The sequence below is a fragment of the Nothobranchius furzeri genome, chromosome 4 (genome assembly GCF_043380555.1).
Source record: "Nothobranchius furzeri strain GRZ-AD chromosome 4, NfurGRZ-RIMD1, whole genome shotgun sequence".
In the NCBI taxonomy this organism is placed as follows: Eukaryota; Metazoa; Chordata; class Actinopteri; order Cyprinodontiformes; family Nothobranchiidae; genus Nothobranchius; species Nothobranchius furzeri.
Window position 1 is genome coordinate 4514282 of NC_091744.1, and position 14708 is coordinate 4528989.

The window sequence follows — 14708 nt, forward strand, 5'->3', positions numbered from 1 at the left end:
ATCGGTTTACAAAAGTGTGCCGGTTGATGCACCTGAAGGCTGCACAAAAAACAAGCATAGTTGCTCACCCTGTGTTGACTCCAGTTGGGTTTGCCACTTTCCACATGGCCAGATTTGTAGTGGTAGTCTCTTTCTTTTGTCCTGGAAGAAGCATGTGAAGTTCCCTTACAGCCATGCTCTTCTTCTTCTACTTGTCTGTTTGATGACATCAATTTGGTGAGATGAGATTTTGGAGTCCTCGACGTATTTTCCCACAAAACCTACAGTTGCTTTTGCGACCTGTCAAAAATAAGCACCTTCTTAGCATTAAAACGCATCTTCATCAACACATACGCAGTAGTCCAGCTTTCCAAACCAACCTGGCCTTCTGTGATAAAGAAACTGCCCTCATTGGTCAATCATGAATTAACTGGGATTAATTACATCCAGGTTAAGTGTCATGAGCCACACCCAGGCTTGATTTAAGTCTTAAATCATTAGAATTAAGAAATAACTTCAACAGAATGTTTAACACCATGAATATGTTGCAAGATCTCAAAAAGCAACACCATCGTGTCCTGTTGTAAGGAAATTCAAGAACAAAAGAAGGCAGATCAACATCTAAAGCCTGCTGGACTCGGGTGATTTAAGTTAAGGTCAAAGTTCATGATTCATCAAGAAAAAAAAGGTGGGAAAATGTGGCATTGTGGGAGATCCAAGGCAAGATCCTCTGCTGACCAAAAAGAACACAAGGGTTTCCTGACTTGAAGGAAAATGTCTGTGAATTGATGAGCTGTACCTTCTTGAAGGTGTGTGTCCTGTTACATCTGAAATCAACTAGACAAACACGGTGGAGGCAGTGTGATGTTCTGGGGTTGTTTAGCTGTTCAGGATCTGGACGAGTTATTATAATCTAGAGAGCAGATGCTCAATTTTTTTGCTCTCTGACCCTAAAATTGCCGTTCCTCCTGAAAATGCCTTTAATGGGGCTGAGTTCAGACTATTCTGTACAGAAGATGGGACAGAAATCCTCCTCAGTGATGTGAGAGTGATGTTACAAGTTTAGGGGATCATTCATTCTTTTTACTGAGAAAATTGAAAACCCTTTTGAGATATTTTTGAAGGTCCTTCACAGATACTGTTTGCAATTTGTCACCAGCAGGTGCATCCCAGTCAGAATCTGGCTACAGATGCACCAAAACCACTTATAAACTTATTTTCCTCTCAATAAAATCAGTTTGCTGATTTACAAACAGAGACATTTTTTTCCTGTTTGTTGTTTTTTTGGCTAATTTTATCTATTAGCGTGAACAAAGGCTCAGGTTCTCATTCCCAGTCTGAATGTGTCTTATCGGTTTTAGATGACGAGTTGTGTTCTAACTGCTAGTTTCCAAAACAAACATCAGTTGCTGCATCTTTGGTTCTTTTGTACATCAAAGTCAACTAATCACAGCAGATTTTGTCATGTCTGAGGGCAATTTCTTAACCCACGACATGAAGAATCACCACAAAGAGTTGGAAGGTAAAAAATAATTTATTTTGTATGTTGCAGTTGTAGTAGTTTCCGATGGACAGGGAAGGATCCGTGGGGTCTGAGAGAGAAAGAGAGGTCAGAGTCTGGAACAACGTGAGATGATGATGATGATGATGATGAGAAAAGTTAAAGGCTTACAGTTTCCTGGATGATCCGGGTCTTTCTAAAAGGGGGGCCAGATCTGGCTGTACTGGGAGACCGAGGAGCTGCAGGTGTACCGGTGAGTGGCGGAGAGCTGGCGGTCAGGGGCAAACGGCAGAACTGGGATGTTGGTGATGTTCCGGTGAGAGTGCAGAAACGAATATGAGAAGATGACTGGAACCTGGAGGAATCAGGAGGGCAGAGCAAGTTACTGCCTGAAGGGCAGGAGCGGGCAGACAAACAAATTCTAGTTTCTTTTATGAAGATCAGGAGGAAGGCTAAAAACTACCCAAGACTGAGTATCATCTAGCACTGGTGAGGTGTCCTGCTGCTCCTTAAATCCCCTGACCGCTGATGAGCTGATTTGGTACAGCTGAGCTCTCCAGACACACCCACCTGTAAACAAACACTCAAACAGAGATGGTAGTTCAGCACAGTTCATGACAGATTTACAACAAACTGTTTCAAAAATGTATATTTCATCTTGTAAAATAACTGTAATTAATTTCTAAAGTTCATACTTTTTTGAAAGAACTATTTGTCATCCTATTTACTTCAAACAGATGAAACTTTTGACTTTCAAACGATTAAATGCAACCTGTAAATTAGTTTTGAGTATTCCTCTGGAGCAAGAGAGTAACTTTTGAAAACTCAATCATAAAATGTTAAATAAAAACCAAATTATTTGAATTGGGCTCAGAATTTGATCTTTAATGAACTTAAATAAGTAGAAAGGTTTCTTTATTAAAGTAGGGAAAGTGTTCGTGTATTCAGGGACATGAATAAATAAAATATACACTAAATTTAGGTGCAGAAGATTCAATAAGGGTGTACGTTGTGGTGAAAACGGTTTGTTATATGTTAATAACTCACAAACACACACACACACACACATATATATATATATGAAATTTGAATCTATTTACATATAGGGCAATCCTGTTGTCTAGTAGCTCCGGTTTGGGCCAACTGAAAACAATAAGTGCAATTGGGGCTGTGAACGAGCCGTTTCTCCCCTCCCTGAAAACACTCATCAGGTGATCTAGGTCTCAAACATTGCAATCAGCTGCTGCATGAACATCTGTTTCCAACTAGTAGCACAGCATAAGTTTGGTGGCATAACTGAAGCGTCAGCTCTTGTGTCTCAGCCCCTCCGGGATAAAGACATACGCGTCTACCTGCGCGTGTCCACAGAGCAGGTACTCAGAGCAAACAAACTTGGCCCAGACGCAGCTCCATCGACACCTTGCAAAATGTGCCATTATCCTATACCTGTGATCACTGACTTCAGAGTAAGGTCACACACAGCAAACCACTTTCGCAACCTTCAAAACCTCCGCTCGCTAAAACCAACTCCCCCCGAAGACACCCACCTGTCTATGGGACTTTGGAACCGCCAATCAGCTGTAAGCAAAGCAGACTTCATTACCGCATATGCAAACCACCTGTCACTCGATGCAATGGCTCTCACTGAGACCTGGACCAAACCATGTGACTATGCTACCCCATCTGCTCTCTCAATTAACCGCACTTTCTCCCACATTTCACGTGCATCTGGCCGAGGTGGTGGAACGGGCATGTTATTTCTAACAAATGGATATACAGTCAGTTGCTACCCATCACTAAATACAACTCCTTTGAATACCATGCCATCCAGGTAACTGTACCGAAAAAATTCTTTTTGGTTGTCATATATCGCCAACCAGGTCAACTCAGAGACTTTCTTGGTGAACTCGACACCCTGCTCTCCTCCATTCCTGAGCACGAATGTCCCACAATGGTCCTTGGAGACATGAATATTCACCTGGACAATCCCAGCTCATCAGGCTTCCTGTCACTAATGTCATCATTTGATCTAAATAGTACAAAGTCCTTCAACTCACAAAGCTGGAAAAGCACTTGACCTCATTTTCACCAGAAACTGTGCCATAGACACACTCTTTGTCACACCGCTGCATCCTTCCGATCATTACTTCGTCCATTTCAGCACGGCTCTACAAGGGAGGTCCACTGCTTCCTCCCCAATGGTCTCATTCCGCCGCAACCTCCGCAATCTGGCACCCAACCACTTCTCCTCCCTTGTTGCCTCCACTCTTCCACCTCCCAGCACATTCTCTGCTTGTGAAGTGAATGAAGCCATCGAGTCACTCTGCTCCACACTCTGCTCTTGTCTCAACAACTTGTGCCCTTTAGCCACTAGACCTGCTAGAGCCTCTCAGTCGCGCCCTTGGCTAAATGATACCCTCCGGTCTCTACGCACCAATCTTAGAGCTGCGGAACGGAAATGGCACAAAACAAAAGATCCTGGAGATCAATTGAAATTTCATGAATTACTGTCCTCATTCTCTGCCAGCATCACTGATGCAAAGAAAGCTTTCTACACTGACAAAATTCTCAGCTCTACTGACTCTCAGAAACTATTTTCGACATTCAAAACTCTGCTTAACCCTCCATCTCCACCTCCCACCCACAATCTATCAGCTGACACCTTTGCCTCATTCTTCACTGACAAAGTGGCAGCTATAAGCAAACAGTTTCCTCAACTGGCCACTCCTGAACATTCACTACCACAAACTCCTTCAAGCCCAACCATCTTAAGCCCTACTGCTTCATTTTCCTCTTTTTCCCCTCTCACTGAGAACTGTGTCCAAGCATCTCACGTGCAGCCGCCCTACTACATGCCCACTTGACCCCATTCCGACTAAGCTGCTCCAAGCTATTGCTCCTACAGTAGCCGCAGCAGTCACACATGTGATCAATGCTTCACTGACATCTGGTACATTTTCCACCTCTCTCAAGCATGCTCAGGTTAAACAGCTGCTAAAATAACAACTCTTCCTCCAAATCATGTGGAGAACTACCAATCTATCTTTCTCCTCCCTTTTCTGTCCAAAATCATTGAAAGGGTGGCTTTCAAGCAGATCACAGAATACCTCTCACAAAACTGTCTGCTTGACCCTTACCAATCTGGGTTCAAAAAGGGCCACTCCACTGAAACTTGCTCTATTAGCAGTGACGGAATCCTTAAAAGAAGCTAGAGCAACTGCGAAATCCTCAGTGCTTATCCTGCTCGACTTATCGGCTGCATTTGACACTGTCAACCATGGCTTCCTTTAGTCCACACTCTCTAGCATGGGCATCACAGAGAAAGTACACGCCTGGTTTGAATCGTACCTCAAAGGACGACCATTCAGTGTATCTTGCCTTGGACAATCCTCTACCGTGCACCATCTTGCCACAGGAGTCCCCCAGGGCTCTGTACTAGGACCTCTTCTCTTTGTCATATACACCACCTCAATGGGTGAGATCATTCGATCACATGGCTTCTCCTACCACTGCTATGCAGACGACACCCAGCTCTATCTGTCATTTCCACCGGACAACCACACTGTCTCTGCACGAATATCAAACTGTCTCTCTGACATATCAAAATGGATGAAATCCCACCATCTCCAACTCAACCTCTCTAAAACTGAACTACTTGTCATCCCAGCAAAACCATCCGTACAGCAAAATATCTCAATCCAAAATGACTTCCTATCTCTGGCTCCTTCAAAGGCAGTTCGAAATCTGGGTGTTGTGATTGATGAACACCTGACCATTAAAGATCATGTTGCCTCTGTTGCTCGTTCATGCAGCTTTGCGCTGTATAACATATGAAAGATCAGACCATACCTAACACAACATGCCACCCAGCTCCTGGTGCAATCTACTGTCATCTCCCGCCTTGATTACTGCAATGCCCTCTAACTGGTCTTCCAGCCTGTACTGTGAGATCTCTTCAAATGGTCCAGAACGCAGTGGCGTGTCTGGTCTTCAATCAGCCAAAAAGAGCACACGTCACCCCTCTGTTCATTGAGCTCCACTGGCTACCGCTAGCTGCACACATCAAATTCAAATTGCTAACACTAGCATACAAAGTTCAAGATGGTACGGCTCCCATCTACCTGAATCCTCTTGCAAAGGCTTACGTCCCGGCCCGGCCACTCCGGTCATCACAGGATCGTCGGCTAGCAGTGCCTACACCACGCTCAGGACAATCCAGACTCTTCTCATGCATCATTCCACAAATGTGGAATGACCTACCAAGCACTGCCAGAACAGGGACTTCCTTTTCAATTTTCAAGAAACTCCTGAAGACCCTGCTCTTCAGAGAGCATCTTCTAAACTAGCACCCTCCCTGCACCCATCCCCCCTCTCTACTATCCACTCCTTGTTCCCTCCTCTCCATGATTGATGTCAAGTTGTTGTTATTGTTGTTGTTAGCCACAAGGGCAATATGCCGATTATCACTTGTAAGTCGCTTTGGACAAAAGCGTCTGCTAAATACATAAACATAAACATATTTTCACTAGGGCCGGGACTTTAACGCATTAATTACAATAATTAATTAGAAAAAAATAACGCGTTAAAAAAATTTACGCATTTAATCGCAGCTTGCATTTGAAGCACGGCGGAACCTTTGTCATTGCACAATTTCCTCGTAGACTGAATATCACTGACGCACACAACAATGCACAGTGCTAATGGCTACTAAAACGGAATAAAAACAGAAAGAAGTTGCCTTGCTTGGACTGATGCAGGATTTAGGAAACATGTCCGCCTCTTTTCTTAACTTGGAAAAAAAAAACTTCCAGACAACAACGGAGTCCGTGTCGCGGACATTTTTCAGAGATTGATACTGCTGCGGCTGCCCGGTGGCACTGGAAACTTTACAAAAGTTGCGGAAAGCTATATTTTTAGCATTTACGTAACATCTGTGCAGCGCTGAAAGCACCAGACAGAATAATTCTGTGCCCTAACAGTAGTTTATGAAAGTAGTCAGACAAACGAGAGGCACCTGGCTGCCGCTGGGAGAACGCTCCGTGTTCTCACTACTCTGTAAACAATCACAGACAACGTGTCTTAAAGTTGAAAACAGAAGTTTAAGTTAAAACAGAAACATTCTGAAACTTTTCTGATGATTTTCTAAACAATTCTGTCGGGGAATTCTACGTTTCTGAGACGAGTCACTGTCTAAACATCACATGCATTACTATCATTAAGCAGCGAGGTGTGTTGAAGCTGTCATCAGCTAAGGGGCGGATGCTTAAGTGCATCAGGGGCAGCGAGGAACGAGGAAGTTGTGATCAGGCTGGAGATCACACCAGATTCGCTGCAGCAGGCGTGAATCTGCGGCTCTGCAGCATCCCCTTCGTAACGTGACATCAGGACTTCCCATGTAAGGAAGGTCCGCTCACCTGTTCGTCAGATCATTATTTCCTCGCCATGATCTTTTATCATCCCATCAACCTCCAGTCATCCAACTGGAACCAGTTAGTGTTCCTGATCATTCTCAGAATATGCCATGCCTGCTCTGGTGTTAAAAGTTAGTACATTTAAGTCCTAGATCATATTTGTGCCTGTTCTACTGTCATTTTGAAGGATTATTATTTATGTGTTTTTACTACATTATGAGTAGAAATGCTAATAAAAACTCCCAATTATACAAACAAGTGAAACTGGAAAAATTAGAATCTGGTGAAAAGTCACATTTATTTCAGTCATTCAACTAGACAGAGAGACTATTTAAAGGCCCAGGAACCCTTTGCAGATGTTTTCTATTTGTAATTATAAATTTTCGTTGGTTTGGGTTTTGTTTCATATCACACAGTGACATTTGAATAATTAAAATGCATTTTTTTATTAAAAGCTTTAGTTTACAGTAATAACCATGTCTAATGTTGATTCTCTGTCTCATAATTTTAATTAAAAGTTTTACTTTGAGAGCACATTTTCCTGAACGATTAAAATGTGATTAATTTAGATTAATTAATTAGAAAGCCTCTAATTAATTAGATTACATTTTTTAATCAAGTCCCAGCCCTAATTTTCACGTTTTACTGTTTCCTATAGCTATTACTTTTTCTTTTAATTTCAATTCTCCCTTCTTTCTTTTATTTAGATTTTCCATTTTCCCAATTTTTTTATTAGGATACTTTTAATCATCCTTTTTAAATCATATTTTATTTTTGTTCTTGTGAAGCGCCTTGTGGTTTTTATCATGAGAGGCATTATATAATTTCTTCTTATTATTTCATTTTCTGAGATAGTTTTTAAATTAAAAAAATTGTGGGGGGTGTGCTTTGGGGATTTAATTTTGTTATTTATTTTATTACTTTTTTAAGTTAGAAATTCTTTTCAGCTCTATGATTAAAGAAAATCCAATACAGTTTTAAAATGAAAATGGTGACTTTGATGACTCAGGGGTCTAGAGACCTTAATCATAGAGAAACTCATTCATGTGTTCATCTCCAGCAGGCGGGACTATTACAATGGTCTTTTGACTGGTTTTCCCAAAGAAACTGTGAAGCTACTGCAGCTTATTCAGAATGCTGCTGCTAGAGTCTGAACAAAAACCAAGAGAACCGAGCACATCACTCCTGTTCTTAAATCTCTACACTGGTAACCAGTAAACTACAGAGTCAGTTTCAAAGTACTTCTACTAGTTTATGAATCACTCAATAGCATGGGGCCAAAATACATATCAGATCTCCTTCAGGTAACTACGCCAGGGCTCTGAGAGCCTTAGGAAGCAGTCAGCTGGTAGAACCTCAGGTCAGAACCAAAGAGGGTGAAACTGCTTTTAGCTATGCTGCTCACATACGGAATCAGCTTCCTCATTACCTCAAATGTGCCCCAAATCTAGAAACTTTTAAATCAAAGTTGAAAACTATCATGTTTTCATCAGCCTTTGAATAAATGTTCTTCTGCGCTATAACTGCTCACCCTATAACTTTGTTTCTTTTTAATTTTTAAATATAATTTTTCTGTCACGTTGATTTTAATGTTCTTGCTCATGGAAAGCACATTGAATTGCCTGTGTGTATGAAATGTGCTATATAATAAAAGCTGCCTTGCCTTTCCTTATGTTTTGTATAACAGAACATGACAAAACAACTGATCTCATTAATAAAGTTCCTTCGTTATTGTTTGGCCCTACACTTATTCACAGTCCTTATCAGGGAAGCTCAGGGGATTCAAGTTTTCAAAAGACCCTTTTTAAAAATGTAAAGACCCTGACGCTCAGAAAGCAGCTGAAGGCTGCAGGAGGAATGTAACTTGTTTTTCAGGGGGATATTCATTTACTCAGTTCGAGCACAGTGAAGGTCAAGACGGTCAAGACCATGAAAACAGACAGAGAAAGGCTTCTTTAGTATTTCTAAAAAAGGCAAATTAGGATTAACTGCAAAAAGGAATTATTCTAGGTGCTCTCTTTGAGTTTGCAGCCACACCTGCACAAATACGACCTTTATGAATAAGTCATGGGTTAAAACAAGTCCAGCTGGTTCAAAACATTCATTTGCATCTGCATAGAGCAAAGGTATCTATTGAGGAAAATGTTTTATGTAAAAACTCCTCCGAGCGGCACACATTTGGTCTTGCGAGCAGAAGAAACATGTTTCAGAAAGATAAGGAGGAATCTGGAAAAGGCTGCCAGTCTGTTAAAAAAGCTGGATATAAAGAGCCTGGCATAACGGGATAATGAACCTAAAAACACCTCCATAGTCAAAATGAGCTACATGCCTTAAAAGAGGAGAAACGTGTCGATGGACTTTATAGAGCAAAGCATGCTTGGTCCAAAAATCTCTCAAAGTTAAAAGCTTTTTCAGGAAGACAGAGTGAAAAATCCCCAAATAGTTGGACAAAAAAAAAAAACAACCTGCTTCTAAATGTGGCGATCTTACAAAGTTTGGCTTCAAGTCTTAAACTGGAAAGCATAACAGTAACTTAAATATTTAAAACTTAAATATCTTAGTAAGTGTGAATTGTGAAACCCTGTAATGTATCCAAACGTTCCCACTGTGGGAATTTTCCTTCTATGTTCCGAGCACATGCAGGCTCCAGATTAAATCCTGCTGAATCACACAAATGGCACGTCTTCACACACACAAAGGACCAGCTTTGATTCACATCTCAGGAAAATAACATCTAGGAACATTTACAGATGAATTTTCTGATCTTTTAGAGTTTTGCTCCAAACTGAGATGAAGAAGAGTTCCTGAAATACGGAATATTCTTGTTGTGGTTTTACTCTCCTCTTTTTTTCTTTTCTCCACTTATCGATAAAAATATCCCAACGTTTCCCGTAAAAAATTGCCACATAATGGAATTATCTCACACTTACTCCCACACTACACACGCTATACAAATGTGCAGAGGAGCTACTACTCCAGCTCTGTGTCTGTGTACATCTGGCTCATCAGGATCAGAGGGAAACTCCCACAGGGACCATTTAGTTTTGCGAGGTCGATGCTCTTTAGCTTCCTCACTGACTGTCAGAAGGAATCCATTTGCATACACTTCCTCTGCAGGAAAAAATGTGTTTATTTGTATGAATGGTTGCTCTTTTTTCTCATATTGGCTCATTCTCCACCCGGAACGACATTCAGGAAACATATTGAAAATGGACATGACCAGTCACTCAGGTTCTGCTCTCGGTTTACTTAATGATGCTGAACACAAAATGACAAATGAACCTTCAACTCCATTTACATCATCACAGCTGATTTACAAAGTGCCTAAATCTGAGGCAGAAGCAGAAAAAAAATGTTCAATCTGATTTAATTGAAGCATTTTGACATATTAGACAAACATGATTACTCCAGGAACCAAAACATCAGCATGTGCTTTTTTATGTTCACTGAGATGTTTAGTTTGTCATTAAAGGAGTCGGACACTCATTCTATCAGTACAATTGCAGTGGTTCCTAGTAGGAATGGATGCCTTGAAAACCTTATTTGGGGGGGGGGGGGGGGGCAGATACGCTTGATTAGCAGATTACAACATCAGAGAATAACTGAACTCGACAGGATTTTGAGTCTTATTTCCTGATATTTGGACATCTCACCTTGGATTGGATAACAGCAATGTGACTCTACCACTGAATGCATCGTTGATGTTTTATCTCCACAAATACTGTGCAAAGACCTAGTTTAGACGTCCTACAGACGTGGTCTGGACCGATGGAATCAATGTAGACATGATCTGCACGTCCATGCGTCGTTGGCTGTTTGCAGGGTAACTCAAGCCTAAAGGATCTTCTGCTGCATGGTGCAGTTGCTAATGCTAATGTTAGCTTCTACTAGTTGAGACGTTGTCTGCTGTTTCCTAGATGTTAAAACAACAACCTTCCCCACTGTGAGTCAAGATGGATAAGTCCATTTTAAGTGACAGTGTGACAAATCCTAGAGTTCCCCCGTCTATTTTCTATCAGAAGCTCATGCAGGAGATAGGTGTGGGAGACTATTTTCATGTTTAGTCTGCATGAAAAACTCAGAGTGACCCACTATAATCAGAAATAATCACAAAAAAAGGATTTTCAGTGTTCCACACCTTTAAACTTAAAAAAAAGAAAATGTTGAATTTACTCAAAGATCAAGTTCACTGAGAAACAGTTTTACTTATTTATGAAATACAATCAGTCCTCAGAGTTTAACATGAATGCTGAACGTGAAAATAGTTTTCTACCTGTTTCCTGCATTAGCCATTGATAAAAAATAGATGAAGAATCACTTTGGTTAAAAAAGCCACTCAGATCTACATCACACTGTAAATTAGCATTCATGGACTTGCCCTCTTGGCTTGTGACCGCAGAAAGCTGTGTTGATTTTTGCCAGCAGAAGCTAACCGTTAGCATTAACAACTCCACAACACGGCAGAACTCCCCCAGGCGTGTGTTATTTGTGGAGATTAAACATCAACGGGGCGGAGCAGATGGAGTCATTGCTAGAGTTTGTTTGTTGTTAGCCAGTCAGAAGCGAGATTTCAAACATCATGATTAATAATGAGCAATCCTCCAAATCCTGTTGTTTTCTTGCCCCCACTCCTACGACTAACTTCCACTTCCTGAAACAGGAGCACAAGAGCTGTTTTCCCCACAGAGAAAGACTGAAAAGGCATTGATTCATACTAGAGACCACAAGCCTAGTGAACTAGACCAAATTCTTGCTTTGCAAATAATACATTTATTTAGTCTGGCTTGCCAGGCTAAGAGACCACAGCAAAAGTATTGAATAAACAAGTGAATTAGAGCTTTAACCAGGTTGGGTCAACTGGTTCCAACTAGTTGCTAAAATGTAAAAAAATATATAGATTTTCTCTTTATAGACCATATAAATATGTATATTACTTTTTACATTTAAGCAACTAAGTTTAGCAGCACCTGTTGACATATCTTGGTTAAGTCAACTCAACATTAATTTTTTACAGTGTGTTCTCCTAAAAGATGAGTAAACTTTCAATTTTTGCTTTTAGGTGTTCTGTTCAAAGCCTGTTGGATCACAATAAATTCCTTAATTTTCTTGGACCCTTAAAGTATTTATCCAAAGTGTACCATTCAAACCCAGATAAAAGCATCCTCCTATAGATTCTTGGATCCATTAAAAAAGGGCTTTATTTATTTTTAGTAATATGCATTTTTGTCACATTTCATCATCGTTTTGTGCATCATTATCATCACATCATACAAAAAGAAACAACACTGCATCCATAAAACAGACAATTACTCAGACGGGTCATTTTACACAACATATAAATTTAATACATGTCTTGGATTTCACTGTTTTCCTGTTGATGTGACCAAAAAAATAAGAACAGCAGTTACAATAAAAATGTGTTCTGACTGTGGTGTTCTGTGGTCTCCACCTGTGTTGAAGCTGTGGCTGGTGGAGATGCTGTACACAGAGCCACTCCGGTGCAGCTGCACAAAAAATGTTCACAAATGTTCTGTTCATGCACAATGAGCAAAATGTTTCACTATGTATGCACAATATTATTAAAAAAATACATATTAGTATGTGGAGTCATACGTTTCTCCTGGTGTCCGTCCTGCACAGAATCTTTTTGAACGATCTTCTGAAGTCGTTGTTGAAGATAGTGTAGATGAGGGGGTTCAGGGCACTGTTGCAGTAGCCAAACCAGAAGAAGAACTTGAACAGGGTGAGCGGCACGGCGCACGACTCACAAAGCGTCATCAGCATGTATGTAAAGAAAAAGGGAAACCAGCATACGACAAAGACTCCGATGACCACCGCCAGCACAAAGGTGAAACGTTTCTCCCGGTTCTGCCGGCCCTTCCAACGGCTGCCCTTGTTGCTCTGCACCTGCTTTTGGATGCTAGCGTCCCCCGGTTTGATCTGGCTGAGTCTGGGTTTCCCCTTATTAGATTTTTTTTTAATGGAGCACGGATTGTTCACCTTGTGGTCAGAGGAGGAGGACTCCTCCAGGTCCACCCCGTTGACCTCTCCTCCAGCTCCCCCTTCGTCTCTGACCCCCTCCTTCAGCTCAATGTCCTGTTCATCACTGAGCTTCTTGCGGCAGAGGTGATGCTTGGCATCATCATCCACGCCGTTCTCCTTCAGGTTGGCTGCAGAGATGTTTACAGGCTTGGACAAATCATTCCACTTCCGGTCTCCTGGTGGCGCCCGCGTCCGTTTTTTGGCGATTTGGTAGATTCGTATGTAGACCAGCACCATGATGACACATGGCAAGAAGAAGGAGCCGATGCAGGAGGAGACCACGTACCATTTGTCGTTGTTGATTTTACACACTGGAGTTTTCTCACTGTTCTCTTTCTCCATGGTGATCAGAGGCGGGAAGGAGATGACTGCAGCAATGACCCACACGATGAAAATGATGCACTTGATTCGGCGTGGAGTCCTCTTCAGGTTGTACTCGATGGCCTGCGTGATGGACCAGTAGCGGTCTAAGCTGATAGCACACAGATGGGCAATGGAGGCAGTACAGAAAAGCACATCGAGTGCAAGATAGATCTCACACCAGACCTCCCCAAAGTACCAGTATCCCATGAGCTCATTGGCCAAGGAGAAGGGCATCACAAGGGTCGCGACCAAAATGTCTGCCGACGCCAGAGAGACCAAAAATAAGTTCTGTGGAGCTCTCAAGGCTCGGCTTGTAAACACGGCTATGACCACCAGCACATTACCAAATACTATCAACAGGATCATGAAGCCCACCAGCACGCTGAGGGGCAGGGCCACCTGGAGCCCGTACGCGTCCATGCTGGAAATGTTCTGGCTGGTCTCATTGTCAAACTCCATGGCAGCACTTCCTTTAGGGAGTTCACCTGAGGTGAACAGATACAATCCACCAGGAAGAACAGCACTAGCAGCTCACAGCGGGGCTGAGAAAGGAAGGGACTGGATCGCTCCTCTGAGACGTTCCCAGATATTTCCTCTTCATTGTGCGTCCCTCCTCTAGGAAAACCCCTTATTTGTTTATAAGAATGCTCCTTGATCTGAAAATGTGGCGAGAAAGGGAAAGTATACACACTTTCAATAGATTTGAACACATTTCTTAGATTCTTACTAATGTAATTAACTCAGATCATAGGTTGGGACCTGGAGCTGACTAAAACCGAGTAAACATGGAGAGATGATAATCTTACCTGAGATAGAGATGAGCTGCGGAGTGTCTGAGATGTCCGGCAGCCAAAAAACTAAGAGTAGGTAACTTATCTAGGCAAATCAATAAGAAGCAAAGCCGATCCATGTGGCGCATAACGCGTCCTCTCCATCCGAGCTCTCTCTCCTCTCCCCTCAATGATCTCTGCGCTGCATCTAGTTGAGCTCGGGAGCGGAACTAATAGTGCGCTAATCGCCTTATTCCGGGCGCTGCCGTGCTACAGTCTGCGTGTGGAGTCTCTCTCCTCTCTTCTCTGTTGACCAGAGCGCCACTCCCCTCTCCTTATAGCCCGCACGCTGCAAAAAGTGTCCCGCGCGCCGGGTCCCCGTGCCGTGCGTCCTGGCGCAGCGCCAAGCCGCGGGAAACCTATCAGGAAGCGTGTTGTAGGAGCAGAGCGCAGGCAGTGGAGAGGCTTCCTGTAGATATTTTTTGAGAAAATAAATGAAAATACTCACCTGGAGAGGCTGGAGGCATGACGATGGTTGTGTTGCGTAAAATAAAAGGTACAAAGGCTGCAAACTGCGATTTAAAATTGATTATTTTATCTAGAATTTGCTGTTAATGACCAAAATCAACCATGTAAGCATAA

At 42.1% G+C, this 14708-nt stretch overlaps 1 protein-coding gene and 1 long non-coding RNA gene across 2 annotated transcripts; both read right to left on the reverse strand.

Moving 5' to 3' along the window:
* Positions 1 to 1501: 1501 nt before the first annotated feature.
* LOC139069699 (uncharacterized) lies at positions 1502 to 2151 on the reverse strand. Its single transcript, XR_011520393.1, has 3 exons — positions 1944 to 2151; positions 1652 to 1835; positions 1502 to 1571 (listed from the first exon to the last, which is right to left on the reverse strand). It is a non-coding gene; the product is annotated as an uncharacterized lncRNA (long non-coding RNA).
* Positions 2152 to 12335: 10184 nt separating this feature from the next.
* Positions 12336 to 14350, reverse strand: adra2a (adrenoceptor alpha 2A). The gene is made up of 2 exons (XM_015967704.3): positions 14103 to 14350; positions 12336 to 13952 (listed from the first exon to the last, which is right to left on the reverse strand). Exon 2 carries the CDS (start codon positions 13753 to 13755, stop codon positions 12499 to 12501), a length of 1257 nt encoding a protein of 418 aa, XP_015823190.1. The 5' UTR covers positions 13756 to 13952; positions 14103 to 14350; the 3' UTR covers positions 12336 to 12498.
* Positions 14351 to 14708: the final 358 nt, after the last annotated feature.